This window comes from Myotis lucifugus, unplaced genomic scaffold, assembly GCF_000147115.1.
Source record: "Myotis lucifugus unplaced genomic scaffold, Myoluc2.0 scaffold_47, whole genome shotgun sequence".
NCBI classification, from domain to species: domain Eukaryota; kingdom Metazoa; phylum Chordata; class Mammalia; order Chiroptera; family Vespertilionidae; genus Myotis; species Myotis lucifugus.
This window is the reverse complement of record NW_005871095.1, coordinates 3225499-3241681: the sequence shown is the minus strand read 5'-3', so window position 1 is coordinate 3241681 and position 16183 is coordinate 3225499. Positions and strand designations below refer to the sequence as shown.

Sequence of the window (16183 nt, the reverse complement as noted above, 5' to 3'; positions counted from 1 at the left end):
CCCTTCCTCTCTGTAAAAAATTAATAAAATATATTTTAAAAAAGTTACTGTCCTACTTTATTAATAGTAATTATAATAGTACCTCAATACTACCTCAGGTATTTAGCACCTCATAATCCAAAGCTAATTCACTCAGGCAATGACCATAATGGATGCTAAGACCATTACAAGAAAGGCTGATGGTGAACAATGGAAAGACCAGTCTGCCAATACTTGAACCCACTGATGAAGTTTGACATCAAGAAAACATTATGCACCTCCCTATGTGATACACATAAAAGTATACAGCACCATTGATACAGCATTTTTTAAAAATTCTTTATTGTTTAAAGTATTACATGGCTCCTTTTTCCCCCATTGACCTCTCCCCGCCCATTCCCGCCCCCCAGCACAGGCCCTCATCCCCCTACTGTCTGTGTCCATTGGTTATGCTTATATGCATGAATACAAGACCTTTGGTTGATCTCTTACCCCCTCTTCTGCCCTCCCTTTAAGGTTTGACAGTCTGTTCGATGCTTCTATGTCTCTGGATCTCTTTTTATTCATCAGTTTATGCTATTCATCATATTCCACAAATGAGTGAGATCATGTGATGCTTATCTTCCTCAGACTGGCTTATTTCATTTAGCATAATGCTCTCCAGGTCCATCCATGCTGTTGCAAATGGTAAGAGTTCCTTCTTTTTACAGCAGCGTAGTATTCATTGTGTAGATGTACCACAGGTTTTTAATCCACTTATCTGCTGATGGGCACTTAGGCTGTTTCCAAATTTTAGCTATTGTAAATTGTGCTGCTATGAACAAAGGGGTGCATATATCCTTTCTGACTGGTGTTTCTGATTTCTTGGGCTATATTCCTAGAAGTGGGATTGCTGAGTCAAATAGGAGTTCCATTTTTAATTTTTTGAGGAAACTCCATACTGTTTTCCACAGTTGCTGCAAGAGTCTGCATTCCCACCAGAGTGTATGAGGGTTCCTTTTTCTCCACATCCTCCCCAGCACTTGTCTTTGTTGATTTGTTGTGGATATCCATTCTGACAGGTGTGAGATGGCGTCTCATTGTCATTTTGATTTGTATCTATTGATTAGTGACTTTGAGCATGTTTTCATGTCTCTTGGCCTTCTGTATGTCCACTTCCGAAAAATGTCTAGTATTTAGGTCCTTTGCCCATTTTTTTATTGGATTGTTTATCTTCCTTTTGTTAAGCTGTATAAGTTCCCTATAAATTTGGAGATTAACCCCTTATCAGATGTAACATTGGCAAATATGTTCTCCCATACATTGGGCTCCCATTTCATTTTGTTGATGGTTTCTTTTGCTGTGCAGAAGCTTTGTATTTTGATGTAGTCCCATTCATTTATTTTCTCTATTGTCCTTGGAGATATATTGCTATGAGATATGTCTGATATTTTGCTGTCTATGGATTCTTTTAAGATTTTTATGGTTTCCCATCTTATGTTTAAGTCTTTTATCCATTTTGAATTTATTTTTGTGTGTGGTGTAAGTTGGTAGTCTAGTTTCATTTTTTTTCACGTATCTGTCCAATTTTCCCAACACCATTTACTAAAGAGACTGTCTTGACTCCATTGTATGCTCTTGCCTCCTATGTCAAGTATTAATTAAGCATAATGGCTTGGGTTGATTTCTGGGTTCTCTGTTCTGTTCCATTGGTCTATATGTCTGTTCAGTACCAGGCACTTTTGAGAACAGTGGCCTTATAATATAGCTTGATATCTGGTAAGATACAACTTTCTTGCCAAAAAGGTAAATATGAATCTAATAAAATATTTAGGTCTAACTTCCAGTTTACCAGAAATGTAGGGAATAACACCAAAGGAAACAATGAAACACTGAAAAGTTTTACAAACTAGCTCCACTTTCTCCAACAAGTTAATGGCATCAAGAAGGGGTGGAACTGGGGGGAATAAAAATGTTTTCAATGAAAAGAAACCAAGAGTCATAATAAACAAATGCAATGACTGCAGTTTGTGTGGATCTGATTCAAACAAACCAACCATAAAAAGATATATATGCCTATATTTTACTTCAATAGGAGATACTTGAGCGTGAAAGGAGTACCTGATGATATTAAGGACCTAATTTCAATTTTGTTTAGGTGTCACTTTGTTTATGTAAAAACATTTTTTAAGTGACTTTAGAGAGAGGAAGGGAAAGAGAGGGAGAGAAGCACTGAGGGGCATTGATCAGTTGCCTTCTGCATGTGCCCCAACCAGGTATCGAACCCACAACCCGGGCATGTGCCCTAACTGAGAATCAAATCCACCAACCTTTGGTGTATGGGACAACGATCCAAACAAGCCACACCAGCCAGAGCTATATAAAAACATATTCTTATTTTCTAGAGTTACCAATCTTTAGGTGAAGGGGTAGACAGGGGCTCATTATATGATTATGTTTTTATGTATGTTTAAAACTTTTGTAATAAAATTTCTTAAAGTCCATAAACTCAATAAACATCTACACATACCAAGCACAGCTTTATAGATTTAACGATGAAGAAGATATTAACTGGGGTAAGGAACGAATGGTATCATCTGAATATCAAAACTACCCTGAAAAAGGTAGAGCTAATATTAATCCCATAGTAGAGGTAAGAAACCTGAGCATTAATTAGAAAGATTAGATGCCCTATACTGTTTGGCTCAGTGGATAGAGTATTGGCCTGCAGACCGAAGGGCCCAGAGTTCAATTCCAGTCAAGGCCACATACCTCAGTTGCAGGCTCCTCCCGGGCCCAGGCACTGGTGGAGGCTTGTGCAGGAGGCAACCAATCGATGTGTTTCTCTCACATCAATATTGCTCTTTGTCTTTTTCTCTCTTCCACTCTCTCTAAAAAAAAAAAAAAATCAATGGAAAAATATTCTTGGGTGAGAATTAAAAAAAAAAAAGATCAGGTGACATTCCCAGAATTTGTAAGCCTCATGAGTAACAGAGGCAGGACTAGAACTTTGTCCTTAAATCCTTTGTACTATACAGGATTCCATGCTACAGTTCTTCACTCCCAAATGTTATTTTTTAAAAATATATTTTATTGATTTTTTACAGAGAGGAAGGGAAAGGGATAGAGAGTTAGAAACATTAATGAGAGAGAAACATCGATCAGCTGCCTCCTGCACACCCCCTACTGGGGATGTGCCCGCAACCAAGGTACATGCCCTTGACCAGAATCAAACCTGGGGCCCTTCAGTCGCAGGCTGATGCTCTATCCACTGAGTCAAACCGGTTAGGGCCCCCAAATGATATTTCAGCATCATAAACTGCTCTTTTTGAGTATGTAGCAGGTAATTTACATATTTCAATTAAATAAGTTGACAAACACATATGGTATCCTCTCAAAAAGAGCAGATATAAAGGAAGAAAGTAAAAGGACCCTCCAGGCCAGAGTCCATGGTCTAATCTATAACTATGAGGGGCCCAATGCATGAATTCGTGCACCTTGAAAGGAACTGTGGGCCGTGAGGCTGCTGTGAGCACAGGGGCAGGTCTCAGCCCATCCTCCGCAGCCCCACCCGCCCCCTGCCCATCACATCCCGCTGCGGCCCCTGGTCCCCAGTCTGCCTGCAGCCCTGCTCCCGCTGCCGCCACTCCCATGTACTAATGGCACAGAGCAATTGGGGCTGGCATCAGCAGCCGGTGCAAGCAGGGCCAGCACAGTCAGTGGGTATGAGTGACAGCTGCTGCCCCGATGATCACCCCTCAGGAGCAAGGGGAGGTGGAGAAGCCCTCAGGGGCAATCGGGGCCAGCAGCCGCAGCTCGCATCTGCTGACAGCGCCAAGTGATTGGGACCAGCACTGGCAGCGGGTGCAAGCAGCGGCTCTGGTGCTAGCTGCGGGTGCGAGCAGGGCCAGCGTTGGCAGTGGGTGCAAGCAGGGCTGTCACTGGCAGCGGGTGTGAACGAGGCCAACGTCAGCAGCATGTGCGAACATGAGGCGGGACTGTGGCATGCAGGAGCAAAGAATTTTCAGTAACCACCAGAAGCTTGCCCTGATGGCGCCCCTGCTCACCTGCTCCACTTTCTCTACCATCCTGCAATGGCCGACGCCCGCCACGTTCCCCATGGTGGTCAGCACACATCATAGCGACTGGTTGTTTGGTTGTTCGCCATTCGGTCTATTTGCATATTAGGGTTTTATATATATGGATGGTATCTTTTACTTCCATGTCTCAATTTCATTGACACACCTAACAAAATCTTAAGCCTAGAATATCAATTCTCAAAATGTGGTTCACAGGCTTCTGGGTGTCCCCTAGATCTTTTCAGAGATTCTGTGAGGTCAAATTTATTTTCATAATAATACTAAGATGTTATGTGCCACTTTTTCACTGTGCACACACTTGTACTAATGGTATTAAAGCAATGGTGAGGAAAACTACTGGAATCTGAGCATACATAAAGGCTAAGTACCTTATTTATGTAGCAGTGGTCACTGTATTCCTCACCACCATGCACTGCCAGGAAAATAGAGAGGCCAGTTTCTCTTTTGTCTTCATAAAGTACAATTTTGCTAAATCTCAACCCTTGAGTACATAGCCTTTAAATATTTGATATGATGAAATAAGATATGAAACATACGAAGCACTTCTGCTACATGAAGTGGGATCATTGTCTCAAAGAAAAGCACTTGCGCAACTGATTATTCAGACTTGCATAGTAGACATTTTCTCAAAACTGAACAAAGCAAGCCTGTCACTTTAAGGAAAACAATGACAGTACTTATCAGCTATGATAAAATTCCATCTTTCAAGCGAAAATTAGAATGGTGGGAAACATGTATCCATCACTGTGAACTTGATGGTTTCCCAATACTTAACGGTTTTTCTGATGAACTAAAAATAGTATTAGCGAACGTGATTTATTTTATATTATCTAAAGAAATATATCGACATTTAGAAGACCTGCTAAACTCAGCAAACCATGTCACAAAGGCAAGATGTTACAAAATCATGCACAGGCAGAATACCTATGAGCAGAATAGATCAGAAGAGATGTAGAGCAGAATATATCAATGGATTTTATATACAAAAAGTCATTGATATGTGTCACAATCCAGTCTTAACTAATCTTTAAGAAATTTACCATTTGTCTATTTTTGGTGTAATATTAAAGGAGAACCACAATTATTTGAAAAGGTTATTAAAATAGTCCCTTTTCCAATTACTTATCTGTATGAGGATGAAATTTCATCACATAATTGAACAAAAACAGCATATTGCAGCAGGTTGAATGGAGAAACACGAAGGAGAATCCAACTATCTTCTAATATACCAGAGATAAAAAGATCTGCAAAATTGTCAAACCACTGTTCTCTCTAAATTTCTTTTGTTTTGGAAAATATAGTCAATTTTCATAAAAATGTATTATTTATGTTAACTTATGATGGATTTCTATTGTATTTCTACATGGACTATATCTAAACATTTTTAATTTTCTCAGTTTTAATTTCTAATAGAGTCATTATCAATAAATACACCCTACATAAACAAAAGTTCTCCAGAACTATCAATAAAAACTCTGTGAAGGGGTCCTAAGACCAGTAAGTGAGAACACTGTCCTTGAAGACTCTTCCTATTGGCATTCTCCCCACCTGCATCTAGTGGGCCTTTATAAATGCAGGGAGCCCACTTGGGCCTCAGTGGGGTTCACTGATCCAAGTGTAATTCACTGTTCAGTTTTCTGTCCTACTGTCTACACTGATCGTAACCCATTCTCTCAAACCTCTTATCCCTTCATTTCTCCCCTCATTTTCAGCAAATGACTAAGCCAATCTACAAAGAAATGAAAAGCCATGAAACAAGAATTTCTCCAAATTCCTCCCAGCACCAAACCTTACCTGGATCTGTACCAATCCCTTCATCATTTCAGAATGGAAGGGGAAACCATCCTCCTAGTTAAGGCCAATCCCTTCCAAATGTATTCCATCAATTCCTCCTGCCTTTCTCAGGGATGTCTCATAGAAGACTGTTGCAAGTAAAGGGGTAAACAAATGTGAGGAAAGGCAAGTTCAAGGAACTGAAAAAGTTCAGAAGTTCAGTAGAGCCAGGAGGTAATGGCATGGAGATTTTCACCAGCATAGAAATTACTAGGTGTTTTTTTCTTCTTCTTCTATTTTTTGTTTTTAAAAAATTACTAGTTCTTGACCTTTTTGAGTCAAAGATCCCTTTAATAATATCATACACAGGAGAAAGGAAAGAGGGGGCATTTATATTATATAACTAAATGCTAAATTTTTTTTAGCTGATGGATATTCTGAAGTCCATCCAAAGGCTGCATTTAAGAAACCCTGAAATAGATGGTAACTGAAATCTAGAGGTGGATATAAAATTAATATAAGAGAATATTCAGTGTGGAGAGAAAGTGGCCTAGGCCTGAACTTTAAAGAAAACCAACATTTACGGGACAAACAAATCACACACACAAAAAAAGAAGTCTTTCAAAAAGATCGAGAATAAGCAGCCTGATAGGTCGAAGGAAAAATAGGAAGCTGTGGCAGAAGAGATGCCAAGGGAAGAATGAAGGAGGACGACCAGCCAAGTGTGTCAAATGCTGTTGTTAGTCAGGAAAATGGAGGTCACTGTTGTCACAGTATCACTGTGGGGGCAGAAACCAGTTTGTATCTGGTGAAGGAATGAGTGAGAATTAAAATTTATTTTAGGAAGCTTGGCTATGCCCTAGCAGGTTTGGCTCAGTGGACAGAACGTCGGCCTGCAGACTGAAGGGTCCCAGCTTTGATTCCGGCCAAGGGCACATGCCAGGGTTGTGGGCTCCATCCCCAGTAGGGGGCATGCAAGAGGCAAACGATCAATGATTCTCTCTCATCATTGATGTTTCTATTTTTCTCTCCCTCTCCCTTCCTCTCTGAAATTAATGAAGAAAGAAGGAGGAGGGGGGGAGGGGGGAGGGGAGGAGAGGGGAGCAGCAACAGCAGCAGCTTGGCTATAGCCCAGCTGGTGTGACTCAATGGTTGAACGTCAACCCATGAGCCAAGAGGCCATGGTTCGATTCCCAGTCAGGGCGCATGCCTGGGTTGTGGGCTTGGTTCCCAGTGGGGGGCGGGCAGGAGGCATCCAATCAATGATTCTCTCTCACCATTGATGTTTCTATCTCTCTCTTTCCTTCTCTCTTCCTCTCTGAAATCATGTAAAATATATATATTCTTTAAAAGATTGGCTATAAAGAAAAAGGATGCTGCTTAAAAAAACACACACAACAACAAACCTTTTTAAAAATGGGAGAGACATTTTTATGTTTCATTGCTGATGGAGATAAGCCAGTAGACAGACTAAAGATACAGGAAGAAAGGGGATAAGTAATACTAAGGTTCCTGATGATGCAAAAAAAGATGAGCTGGGATCCAATGTGCAGGTAGAAGTTTTGACCCCAAGCTGTAACTGATATCTCATTCTATTCCACAGAGAAAAAGAGAAGAGATTTCTGGCCTTTGGCTTCTTTTTTTCTGTAAAATTGAATGCATGCATGGTCTTTAAAGAATCAAGCATTACTGTATTTTTAATCCTCTGAGGCAGAGTGTAGTATCATGCATATGAGAAACATCCAATAAATATAATTCTACACAAATCTTCATAACTAATAACTAATGAAACTTCTAATTATGTCCCAACAGCCTAGTTTTCCACATAAATGAGGTGTTGCATTAAGTGAAGATTCACCAAACCCGGGGCTCCAAAGCACTGGTATTCAAGCAATTACCTCACAGTAGTTACACCAGACAGAACGTTTTAGGACAGGTGACAGGCGGCTTAGGAGGTTTATCTTAGGAGCTTCTGCAGTTTAACAAAGGGGCAGTCACAAGGTGTTTACTATTTCAACTGTCAGACTAACAATAAAAAGCTAGGACATCACTTGAAATGACCAAGAGTACAGGTGTTTTCCAGCTAAAGATAGGGCAATGAAAACCATTCAGTGATCTCCAATCAGCATTTTTTTAAAATGAAACAGAATGGATTAAAATAATAAAACAAATTATAGGATCACATATGGTTAAGGTAAGAATCATCTCATGAAACTTTTTTCATATATATCAGAACAAAATATAAAAAATATTTCTTACTGTGGCTGGAGCAGTGAAAAAGTATGAAAGTTACTGACACTATGATGCAGAAAGATAAAGGCTATAAAGTAACAGTTCCTATACAGTTAGAAATTACACAGCTATAAATCAAAAGACTATTCCCATGCATACAAGAAAAGATGTCTGGTTACACATATTCTCTTATACAGGCACGCCTCGAAGATACTGCTGGTTAGGTTCCAGAACACTGCAATAAAATGAGTGCTGCGATAAAGTGAGTTGTAACTTTTTTGCTGGTGGAGGGTCTTCACCTTACATTGTAAAAGATGCAACATCTGTGGGGGGCAATAATGTGAAGCACAGTATAATGAGGTATGTTTGTATTATTCAAGAGCACTCACTTACCTGATCATGCATATATGTACATTATAAACCTGGGGGGAGAGCTCAGCTTTTTGTGATTCAATTTTCCCTCTAAAGTACTTAAATTTCAACACCCCGGCTTTCCTAACACCAGCTATGCATTCCAACATCTAAATTACTTTTTTCAAATACTCTCAAATCACTTACCTGAAGAAAAAGGTCCCTGAAGATAATAAGTTACAAATATGGGCAAGCTTTCCCCCTCTATCTGCTAAATAATATTCTATTTAAGGAGCTCTATATTGCTAAGTATTTTTGAAGTTTCACTGATTAGGAAATCAGCCATCCACCAAACAATTCCAACTTACACTACATCATATATATTAATAGGACATTCCATCCAAGGACCTAAGCAGATATTCTCCAAGCATGGTCCTCAGACCCCTGGGATCCTGAAGATCCTTTGAGAGCCTGTGAAGTCAACTATTTTCAATACGAAGGTACTGTTTCCCTGTACCCTGTGGTCATCTGTACTGAGGGTGAAAGGCAATGGTGAGTCTCCGGGTGCCTTGGCAGGTATTCCTAAAGCACTTCTCCTTTCTACGGAAGTATGACGAGAAAGCACTTGCGTGATTAAACTGCAGGCTAAACCCGCTGCTTTTATCGTGGAATATCATTTTCACAGGAAAGAATATCTACAAACTATACTAACTCAGACTTAACTTCCAAAAAGTGAACCTGCCCCTTCTGGGAAACAACTGATAGTATTTGCCACCTATGATAAAATTCCAGCTTTCAAGTGAAAAATAAAATTGTGGAGATCTTAGACCTGCCATCATGAGCTTGACGGCGGTCCAATACATAAAGAAATTTCTCGTGATGTCCGTGTTGATATTAAATAACGTAATTTTAAAAATATGGTGTAATGAAATATGGTGTAATCAACATCTGGAAGATCTGCATAACTCTGAACCAATACCTTCAAATCATCAATGAATTAACATATAAATACCTTTAAAGCGTCTCAGCTTTCATTTGTAATACAGTAAAATATCGATAAACACTTAAACAAAAGCCCTTTGGGATCCTCAATAATTTGGAAGAGTGTAAAGGGGTCCTCAAACCAAAAGCTTTGAGAACCGATGATCTAAGTTATTGTTATGCAACAAAGTAATGGAGATCAACTTAAGGAAGTTCCTAATTCTCCCTCCTCTTTCTCCACTGTTTCTGCACCAGTGTTAGCCCCCCTTTGGGCGAAGAGCTGACCGACAGACCTTTCTATGTGTACTGCGGACGGGGGTGATAGAAAATGTAACAAATAACCTGTTTACTAGTCGGAAGGAATCAAATACTTTAAAAGACTAGTTCTGAGTCTGCCCTTCCTCGTCTAGGGCTTCAGTTGGGCACAAACCCTGAGTAACACCATAAGGTGAGGGACAGGAGAACTGGGGCCGAATTCCGAAGAATGCCGACAGGTGGGCGTGCGGGTGAGGCGCTGAGAACCTGCGCGGGAGTGAGGGGCAAATGTGGGGGGAGTTTTGCCAAAATCCTGGGTTTTCCTGCCACTCCCCCACTTTCTCCGGAGGCTGCCGAGTAGGGAGAACCAGGGGAGGAAGGGGGGACGGGGGAGGGGGCTCTCGCTCACCCAGGGCCTCCCGAAACCCTCTCGGTACCAGTCCCTACTCCCAGGCTCCCCTCCGGCCGCCCCCCCTACACACCCCGCGCCTCGACCCCAGGCTCCTCACCACCAACAGGTTCCTGTCCTCCACCAGCTGCCGCTTCCGGAGGATCTCCGACTTCAGAATGTCCATGTCGTCGCCCGGTTTAAGCTGGAGGTCCTCCCTCCGGCTCCTCCGGCCAAGCCTCACCCGGCCGGGCGCTGCGGAGCACGGAAACCGCAGCCCAAACACTGTAGCACTTCACTGACAGCAGCCGCTTCCGGCGGAAGCTGAGGTGAGTGACGGGCGGAGAGAGAGCACCCAGGGCGCCCGTTGTGGACGGAGCCGCCGTGGAGGAGCGGCCCCTAGCGGCGCCCTTGGGCAGCGCGCCCGCAGTGTTCACTTAGACACGTACAAATCAACATAAGTCTTCTGGATTGTGGGGACGTCTACCAGCTTCGTTTTAATGGTGATATTATACATGCTAGTTCAGGCCCAAAAACCTCCTAGCAGAAGACCTCAATTATGTTAAATAAGACCAGGTCCTTACTTATTATACCAGAGGTTCATATCAGAGTTTCTGAAGTTACCTGCTTGCCAAAATTAATATAGAGAGTGAGGACAAATCTGAACACTATTTCCAGCTCATTAATATAAAATAAAAGGGCAAGGTTCATTGCTAGCCTGTTAAAGTCCATCTAAAGTTAACCAATTACATCCACTGAAATCTTTTTCAGAAGTAAATTTGTCTTTCCCACCCTAACTCCCTCACAGGAATACTGTGAAATATCACAGGACGACAGATGTGAGAGCAAATTTTGAACTAGGAAGTGTAGCCCTCATGTAAAGTCTGATCATAATGACCCTTATCCTCTGTTGTGGCTCACATCACCCCTCCCACCTGCAATCTTCTCCAACCCCCTCCAATCCCCCCCCCCCCCCAATCTTTCCCTAGTCTAGTGGTCGGCAAACTGTGGCTCACGAGCCACATGCGGCTCTTTGGCCCCTTGAGTGTGGCTCTTCCGCAAAATACCACGTGCAGGCGTGCACGTACAGTGCGATTGAAACTTCGTGGCCCATGCGCAGAAGTCGGTATTTTGTGGAAGAGCCACACTCAAGGGGCCAAAGAGCCGCATGTGGCTCGCGAGCCACAGTTTGCCGACCACTGCCCTAGTCCAAGGAGCTCTCCACCAGACCCTGAACTGGATCCTTCCCTTCCAACTCCACTTTTGCCTCTTGCCCTTGTCCTCTTTGTCTCCATATTGGCGATTTCCATCCCCTGGCACACACAAACTAATTACTAAAATTCTGCGGCACACCAAAAATATACGTTTTGCTACTCTGACAAAGAAAAAGGTATACTTTTGATTCATTCACATCGGTTAGCTATTGTTATGTTGGCTGTTGCCATTTTTTTAATTTGGCAATCCAAGGGAAAAGATATCAGTGCCTGACTAAATAGTCAGGTACTGCATGTTCTAAAAATTCTTGTGGCACCTCGATTGAAAATCACTGCTCCATATTCCTACACTATGCTTGTCATTGTTCTTATCTGGTTTCCAAGCATCAAATTTGGAAGGCCCTAGCCTAGAGGAACTTCTGTAGACACCCTATGACAGCAGTGAGAAGTGATCATTGAGAATGGAGAAGACTGTTAAAAAAAACAAACTCAGGAACATAAAGTTCTGCATGTAAAGGGTGTCCCAAAAAATGTATACATACTTTAACAGCTGTTAGGTCAATTTTGAAAATGAAATGTATTTTAATAAACACTACCTTTATAATTATTCAAAGTGTATGTATACATTTTTGGGGGGATATATGTATATATAATTAGAGGCCCGGTGCATGAAATTCATGCATGAGGGTGTCCCTCAGCCCAGCCTGCACCCTCCCCAATCTGGGACCCCTCAGGGGATGTCCGACTGCCGGTTTAGGCCTGATCCCTGTGGGACAGCCCTCTCACAATCCAGGACTGCTGGCTCCTAGACACTCGCCTTCCTGCCTGTCTGATCGCCCCCTAACCCAGTGATGGCAAACCTTTTGAACTCAATGTGTCAACATTTTGAAAAACCCTAACTTAACTCTGGTGCTGTGTCACATATAGAAATTTTTTGATATTTGAAACCATAGTAAAACAAAGACTTATATTTTTGATCTTTATTTTATATATTTAAATGCCATTTAACAAAGAAAAATCAACCAAAAAAATGAGTTCACGTGTCACCTCTGACACACGTGTCATAGGTTCGCCATCATTGCCCTAACCGCTCCCCTGCCAGCCTTATTGACACCTAACTCCTCCCCTGCAGGCCTGATCACCCCCAAGTGCCCTCCCCTGCCCGCCCGATGGCACCCAACTGCCCTCCCCTGCAGGCCTCGTCCCCCCCAACTGCCCTACCCTGCTGGCCATCTTGTGACAACATGGGGGCAGGCATCTTGTGACAACGTGGGGATGGCCATCTTGTGATGGTGTGAGGGTCAATTTGCATATTACCTCTTTATTATATAGGATATCCAGTTTCACTGACTGAAGCAAATAAAGGCTGATAGGCTGATAATGATTAATCTTAAATACTAGGCTAAGAAAAAAATTAGACTAAAAATCTTAAAATATAATAATATAATTACTAGAATTTTCTGCAAATGTAAATAAACTTCTTTTAGACTTACTGAGAAACGTCTCATAAATAAATTCAATAAGTTACAATATGTGAGAATATTATATTCTCACTCTAATTACAACTTTGTACAATAATAAATATTCTTTTTTAATACTTAACCTCTATACTTTTTTAAAAATATGTTTTTATTGATTTCAGAGAGAGGAAGGGAGAGTGAGAAAGAGATATAAATATCAATGATGAGAGGGAATCATTGATCGGCTGCCTTTTGGCATGACCCCTACTGGAGATCAAGCCCACAACCTGGGAATGTGCCCTGACCAGGAATCAAACCACAACCTCCTGGTTCATGGGTCGACACTCAATCTTGATGATGCACTTTAGCTATCAAAAGCAGATAAAAATTGTAAATATATATATACTTTAAGGAAACAGGATTAATACACTTTTAAAATAATATCATCTAAACTACATGCCTAAATGTGTGATTGATGACCTAATATGAATAATTTATTACTCAAGAATTATGAACAGCGACTTTGTTGTATTGAGTAACATGATATTATTATAAATATACTGTTTTAGATATTTGTTTAAAATTTTAAGGAGCCGAAACCGGTTTGGCTCAGTGGATAGAGCGTCGGCCTGCGGACTGAAAGGTCACAGGTTCGATTCCGGTCAAGGGCATGTACCTGGGTTGCAGGCACATCCTCAGTAGGAGATGTGCAGGAGGCAGCTGATCGATGTTTCTCTCTCATCGATGTTTCTAACTCTCTATCTCTCTCCCTTCCTCTCTGTAAAAAATCAATAAAATATATTTTAAATAAATAAATAAATAAATAAATAAATAAAATTTTAAGGAAAAAGATGATGTAGTATCATAACACTAGGTGGCGGTAACTGATTTTAGAAATTAAATTGTGAAAATATTTTAACATGTATTTTTTGAACTCAAAAACCATTTAGTGCTGCTTACATTTCAGAAGGAAAGGAGGGAAAAATTCACAAGGCTATACAGTACCATTTCTACCCATGTGGGCTGCTCATCCCCACTCCATTCTTTTCCTGTGAATGATATAATTCAATAATTCTCAAATTTGTTGGTCTCATGCCCTTTACACTTAAAAATTTTTGAGCATCCTAAGAGCTTTCCCTAATGTGGGTAATAAGCAAATAATGATTAATGTTTTTCTTGTTAGAATTTAAGACTGAGAAATTTAAAAAGATATATTGAGTCATTTCAAAATAATAATAATACACCCAATGCTTCTTAATATAACTATTTTTATGAGAAAATAACTATTTGACAAAACAAAAAAAAATGAGTAAGAAGAATTACTTTGTTTTAAATCCCTTTTAATGTCTAGATTATTAGTATATAACTGGATCCTCATATTTATTTATAGATTCAATCTGTTGAAATATAACATATTAGCCCTGGCCAGTGTGGCTTAGGACACATGCTGGGGTTTCAGGCTTGATCTGAAGTAGGGGACCTGCAGGAGGCAGCCCATCGATGTTTCTCTCTCTCATCAATGTGTCTATCTCTCTCTTCCTGTCACTTCCTCTCTCTGAAATCAATTAAAATATATTTAAAATTTTTACTGGGTGAAAGTACAAATAAGCAAAAAATATAAATGTAGAACTGCAATAACCGCACCTATCAGGAGAAAACCATATTGGCAGACAACCCTTATGTACTTTACCTGCATATCCTATATAATAAAACCCTAATATGCAAATCGACCAAACAGCAGAACAACTGGTCACTATGATGCGCACTGACCACCAGGGGGCAGACGCTCAACACAGGAGCTGCCCCCTGGTGGTCAGTACGCTCCCACAGGTGGAGCGCCGCTCAGCCAGAAGCCGGGCTTATGGCTGGTGAGTGCAGCGGTAGTGGCGGGAGCCTCTCCAGCCTCCGCTGCAGGCGGGTGGTAAGGAGTGAGGGGTCCCAGCCTGTGAGAGCCCTGGACTGCTAGAGGGATGTCCCAGACTGCTAGAGGGTGCAGGCCAGGCTGAGGGACCTCCCCACTCCCCCAGTGCACTAATTTCATGCACCAGGCCTCTAGTCTCTATATATAATCTCTCTATATAAAAGGCTAATATGCTAAGTGTCCAACCATCTGACCGGTCGCTATGATGTGCTCTGACCACCAGGAAGCAGACACCTAACACAGGAGTTGCCAAGCTGCAGTGACTTGGCAGTAGCGGTTCTTGGGTGACGCACCCCAAAACCAGAGAGGAGGGAACCCAAATCCTCATAAGGGCTGCGCAATTCCACCTTCAGCCATGGGTTATGTTGTTGCTAGGGCACTGTTGCCCCCGAATCTGGTTTACTGCACACTTGTGTTTGTGTTCCACACCCTGTACGACAGCAACTTTGCAGAGTGCCCTTTTGCACTCCAGGACCCCTCGGGGGAATATTGGAGAGCCGGTTTCGGCCTGATTCCCACAGGCCAGGCTGAGGGACCCCACCTGCTGGAGGGATCCTGCTCACTCCACAGACACTGGGCAGGGACCGAGGGAGGTTGGCTCTAGGGCGTGTCCAGCCCAACTCTCCCAGTCCCGCCCTGCTGGCCACCTTCTAATTAATTTCCTTTCAATGTGCCTGAATCCATGAACTGGGTCACTAGTATTTACATAATTTTAAAACAAAAATGGAATTCTTCCATATAAATTGTCACCCCAAATAAATGAATTTCATTGTCTTTGTTATTGATTATTTAGTTCTGCTTTTAAATTTTTGCTATTGTAAACATTACAGAGCAGGAATAACGTAGAGGATAACTTAGAAAGAAAGAAAATGTAGGGGGTGGACAAAAATTCTGAAAAATGGATAACACTGCTTAGAGTTATATAAAAGTGAATAAAAATCATTCCTCATGGTATGTGAAAAATATCACTACACACAGAGTTACAGGGAATAATCACTTTTTATTAAATTACTAGAGGTCCAGTGCATGAAATTCGTTCATGGGGGAGTGGTCGACCAAACGACTGAACAAGCTGGCTGCGTGGGGCAACCAGGCCAGCGGGGGGGGGGGGGGGGTCGTGAGGGGCGACCAGGCCGGCAGGGAAGGCAGTTGAGGGTGCCCAGGCCAGCAGAGGGGGCAGTTAGGGGGGACCAGGCTGGTGGGGGGGGGAGTTAGGAGTGACCAGGGCTTTTTTTTTTTTCTAGTGACTTTTTTTTTTTGGGGGGGGGTAGGGGACACGAACTCATAATGGGGAAGAAAGGGATTTGTGGTGCCAGTGGGAAAAATAATTCTTTCTGGGCACAGATGACTGGGACCCTGAGACATTTAGGAAATCCATGCACATCTGGTAGGTGAGAGCCCAGGAGAATGGCTGAGGACCCCCTGGTGCCCTGTTCAGCTCAGCTCGAAGCTCTGCTCCTCCATAGTCCTCGCTGTCCTCTCTGTGCCAGTCTCCCTGGTCCTTCCACAAGTGTAGTTTGTCGCTTGGCTCAGAACCACACTGGTTATTT

The 16183-nt window shown here is 41.9% G+C and overlaps 1 protein-coding gene across 2 annotated transcripts in view; it reads right to left on the bottom strand.

The window, feature by feature from the left end:
• Positions 1-10364, bottom strand: part of PRPF18 (pre-mRNA processing factor 18) — a 38716-nt gene extending 28352 nt beyond the window's left edge. Inside the window, exons 1-2 of one of the 2 annotated variants that reach the window (XM_023753568.1) lie at positions 10160-10280; positions 5853-5980 (exon numbers count right to left, since the gene is read on the bottom strand). In XM_023753568.1, coding sequence (XP_023609336.1) covers positions 5853-5879 — 27 coding nt within the window. In that variant the 5' untranslated portion in view covers positions 5880-5980; positions 10160-10280. Of the gene's footprint in view, positions 1-5852; positions 5981-10159 lie in introns of both variants that reach the window. The other variant, XM_006088412.3, reaches the window with a different exon arrangement.
• Between the last annotated feature and the right edge of the window lie 5819 nt (positions 10365-16183).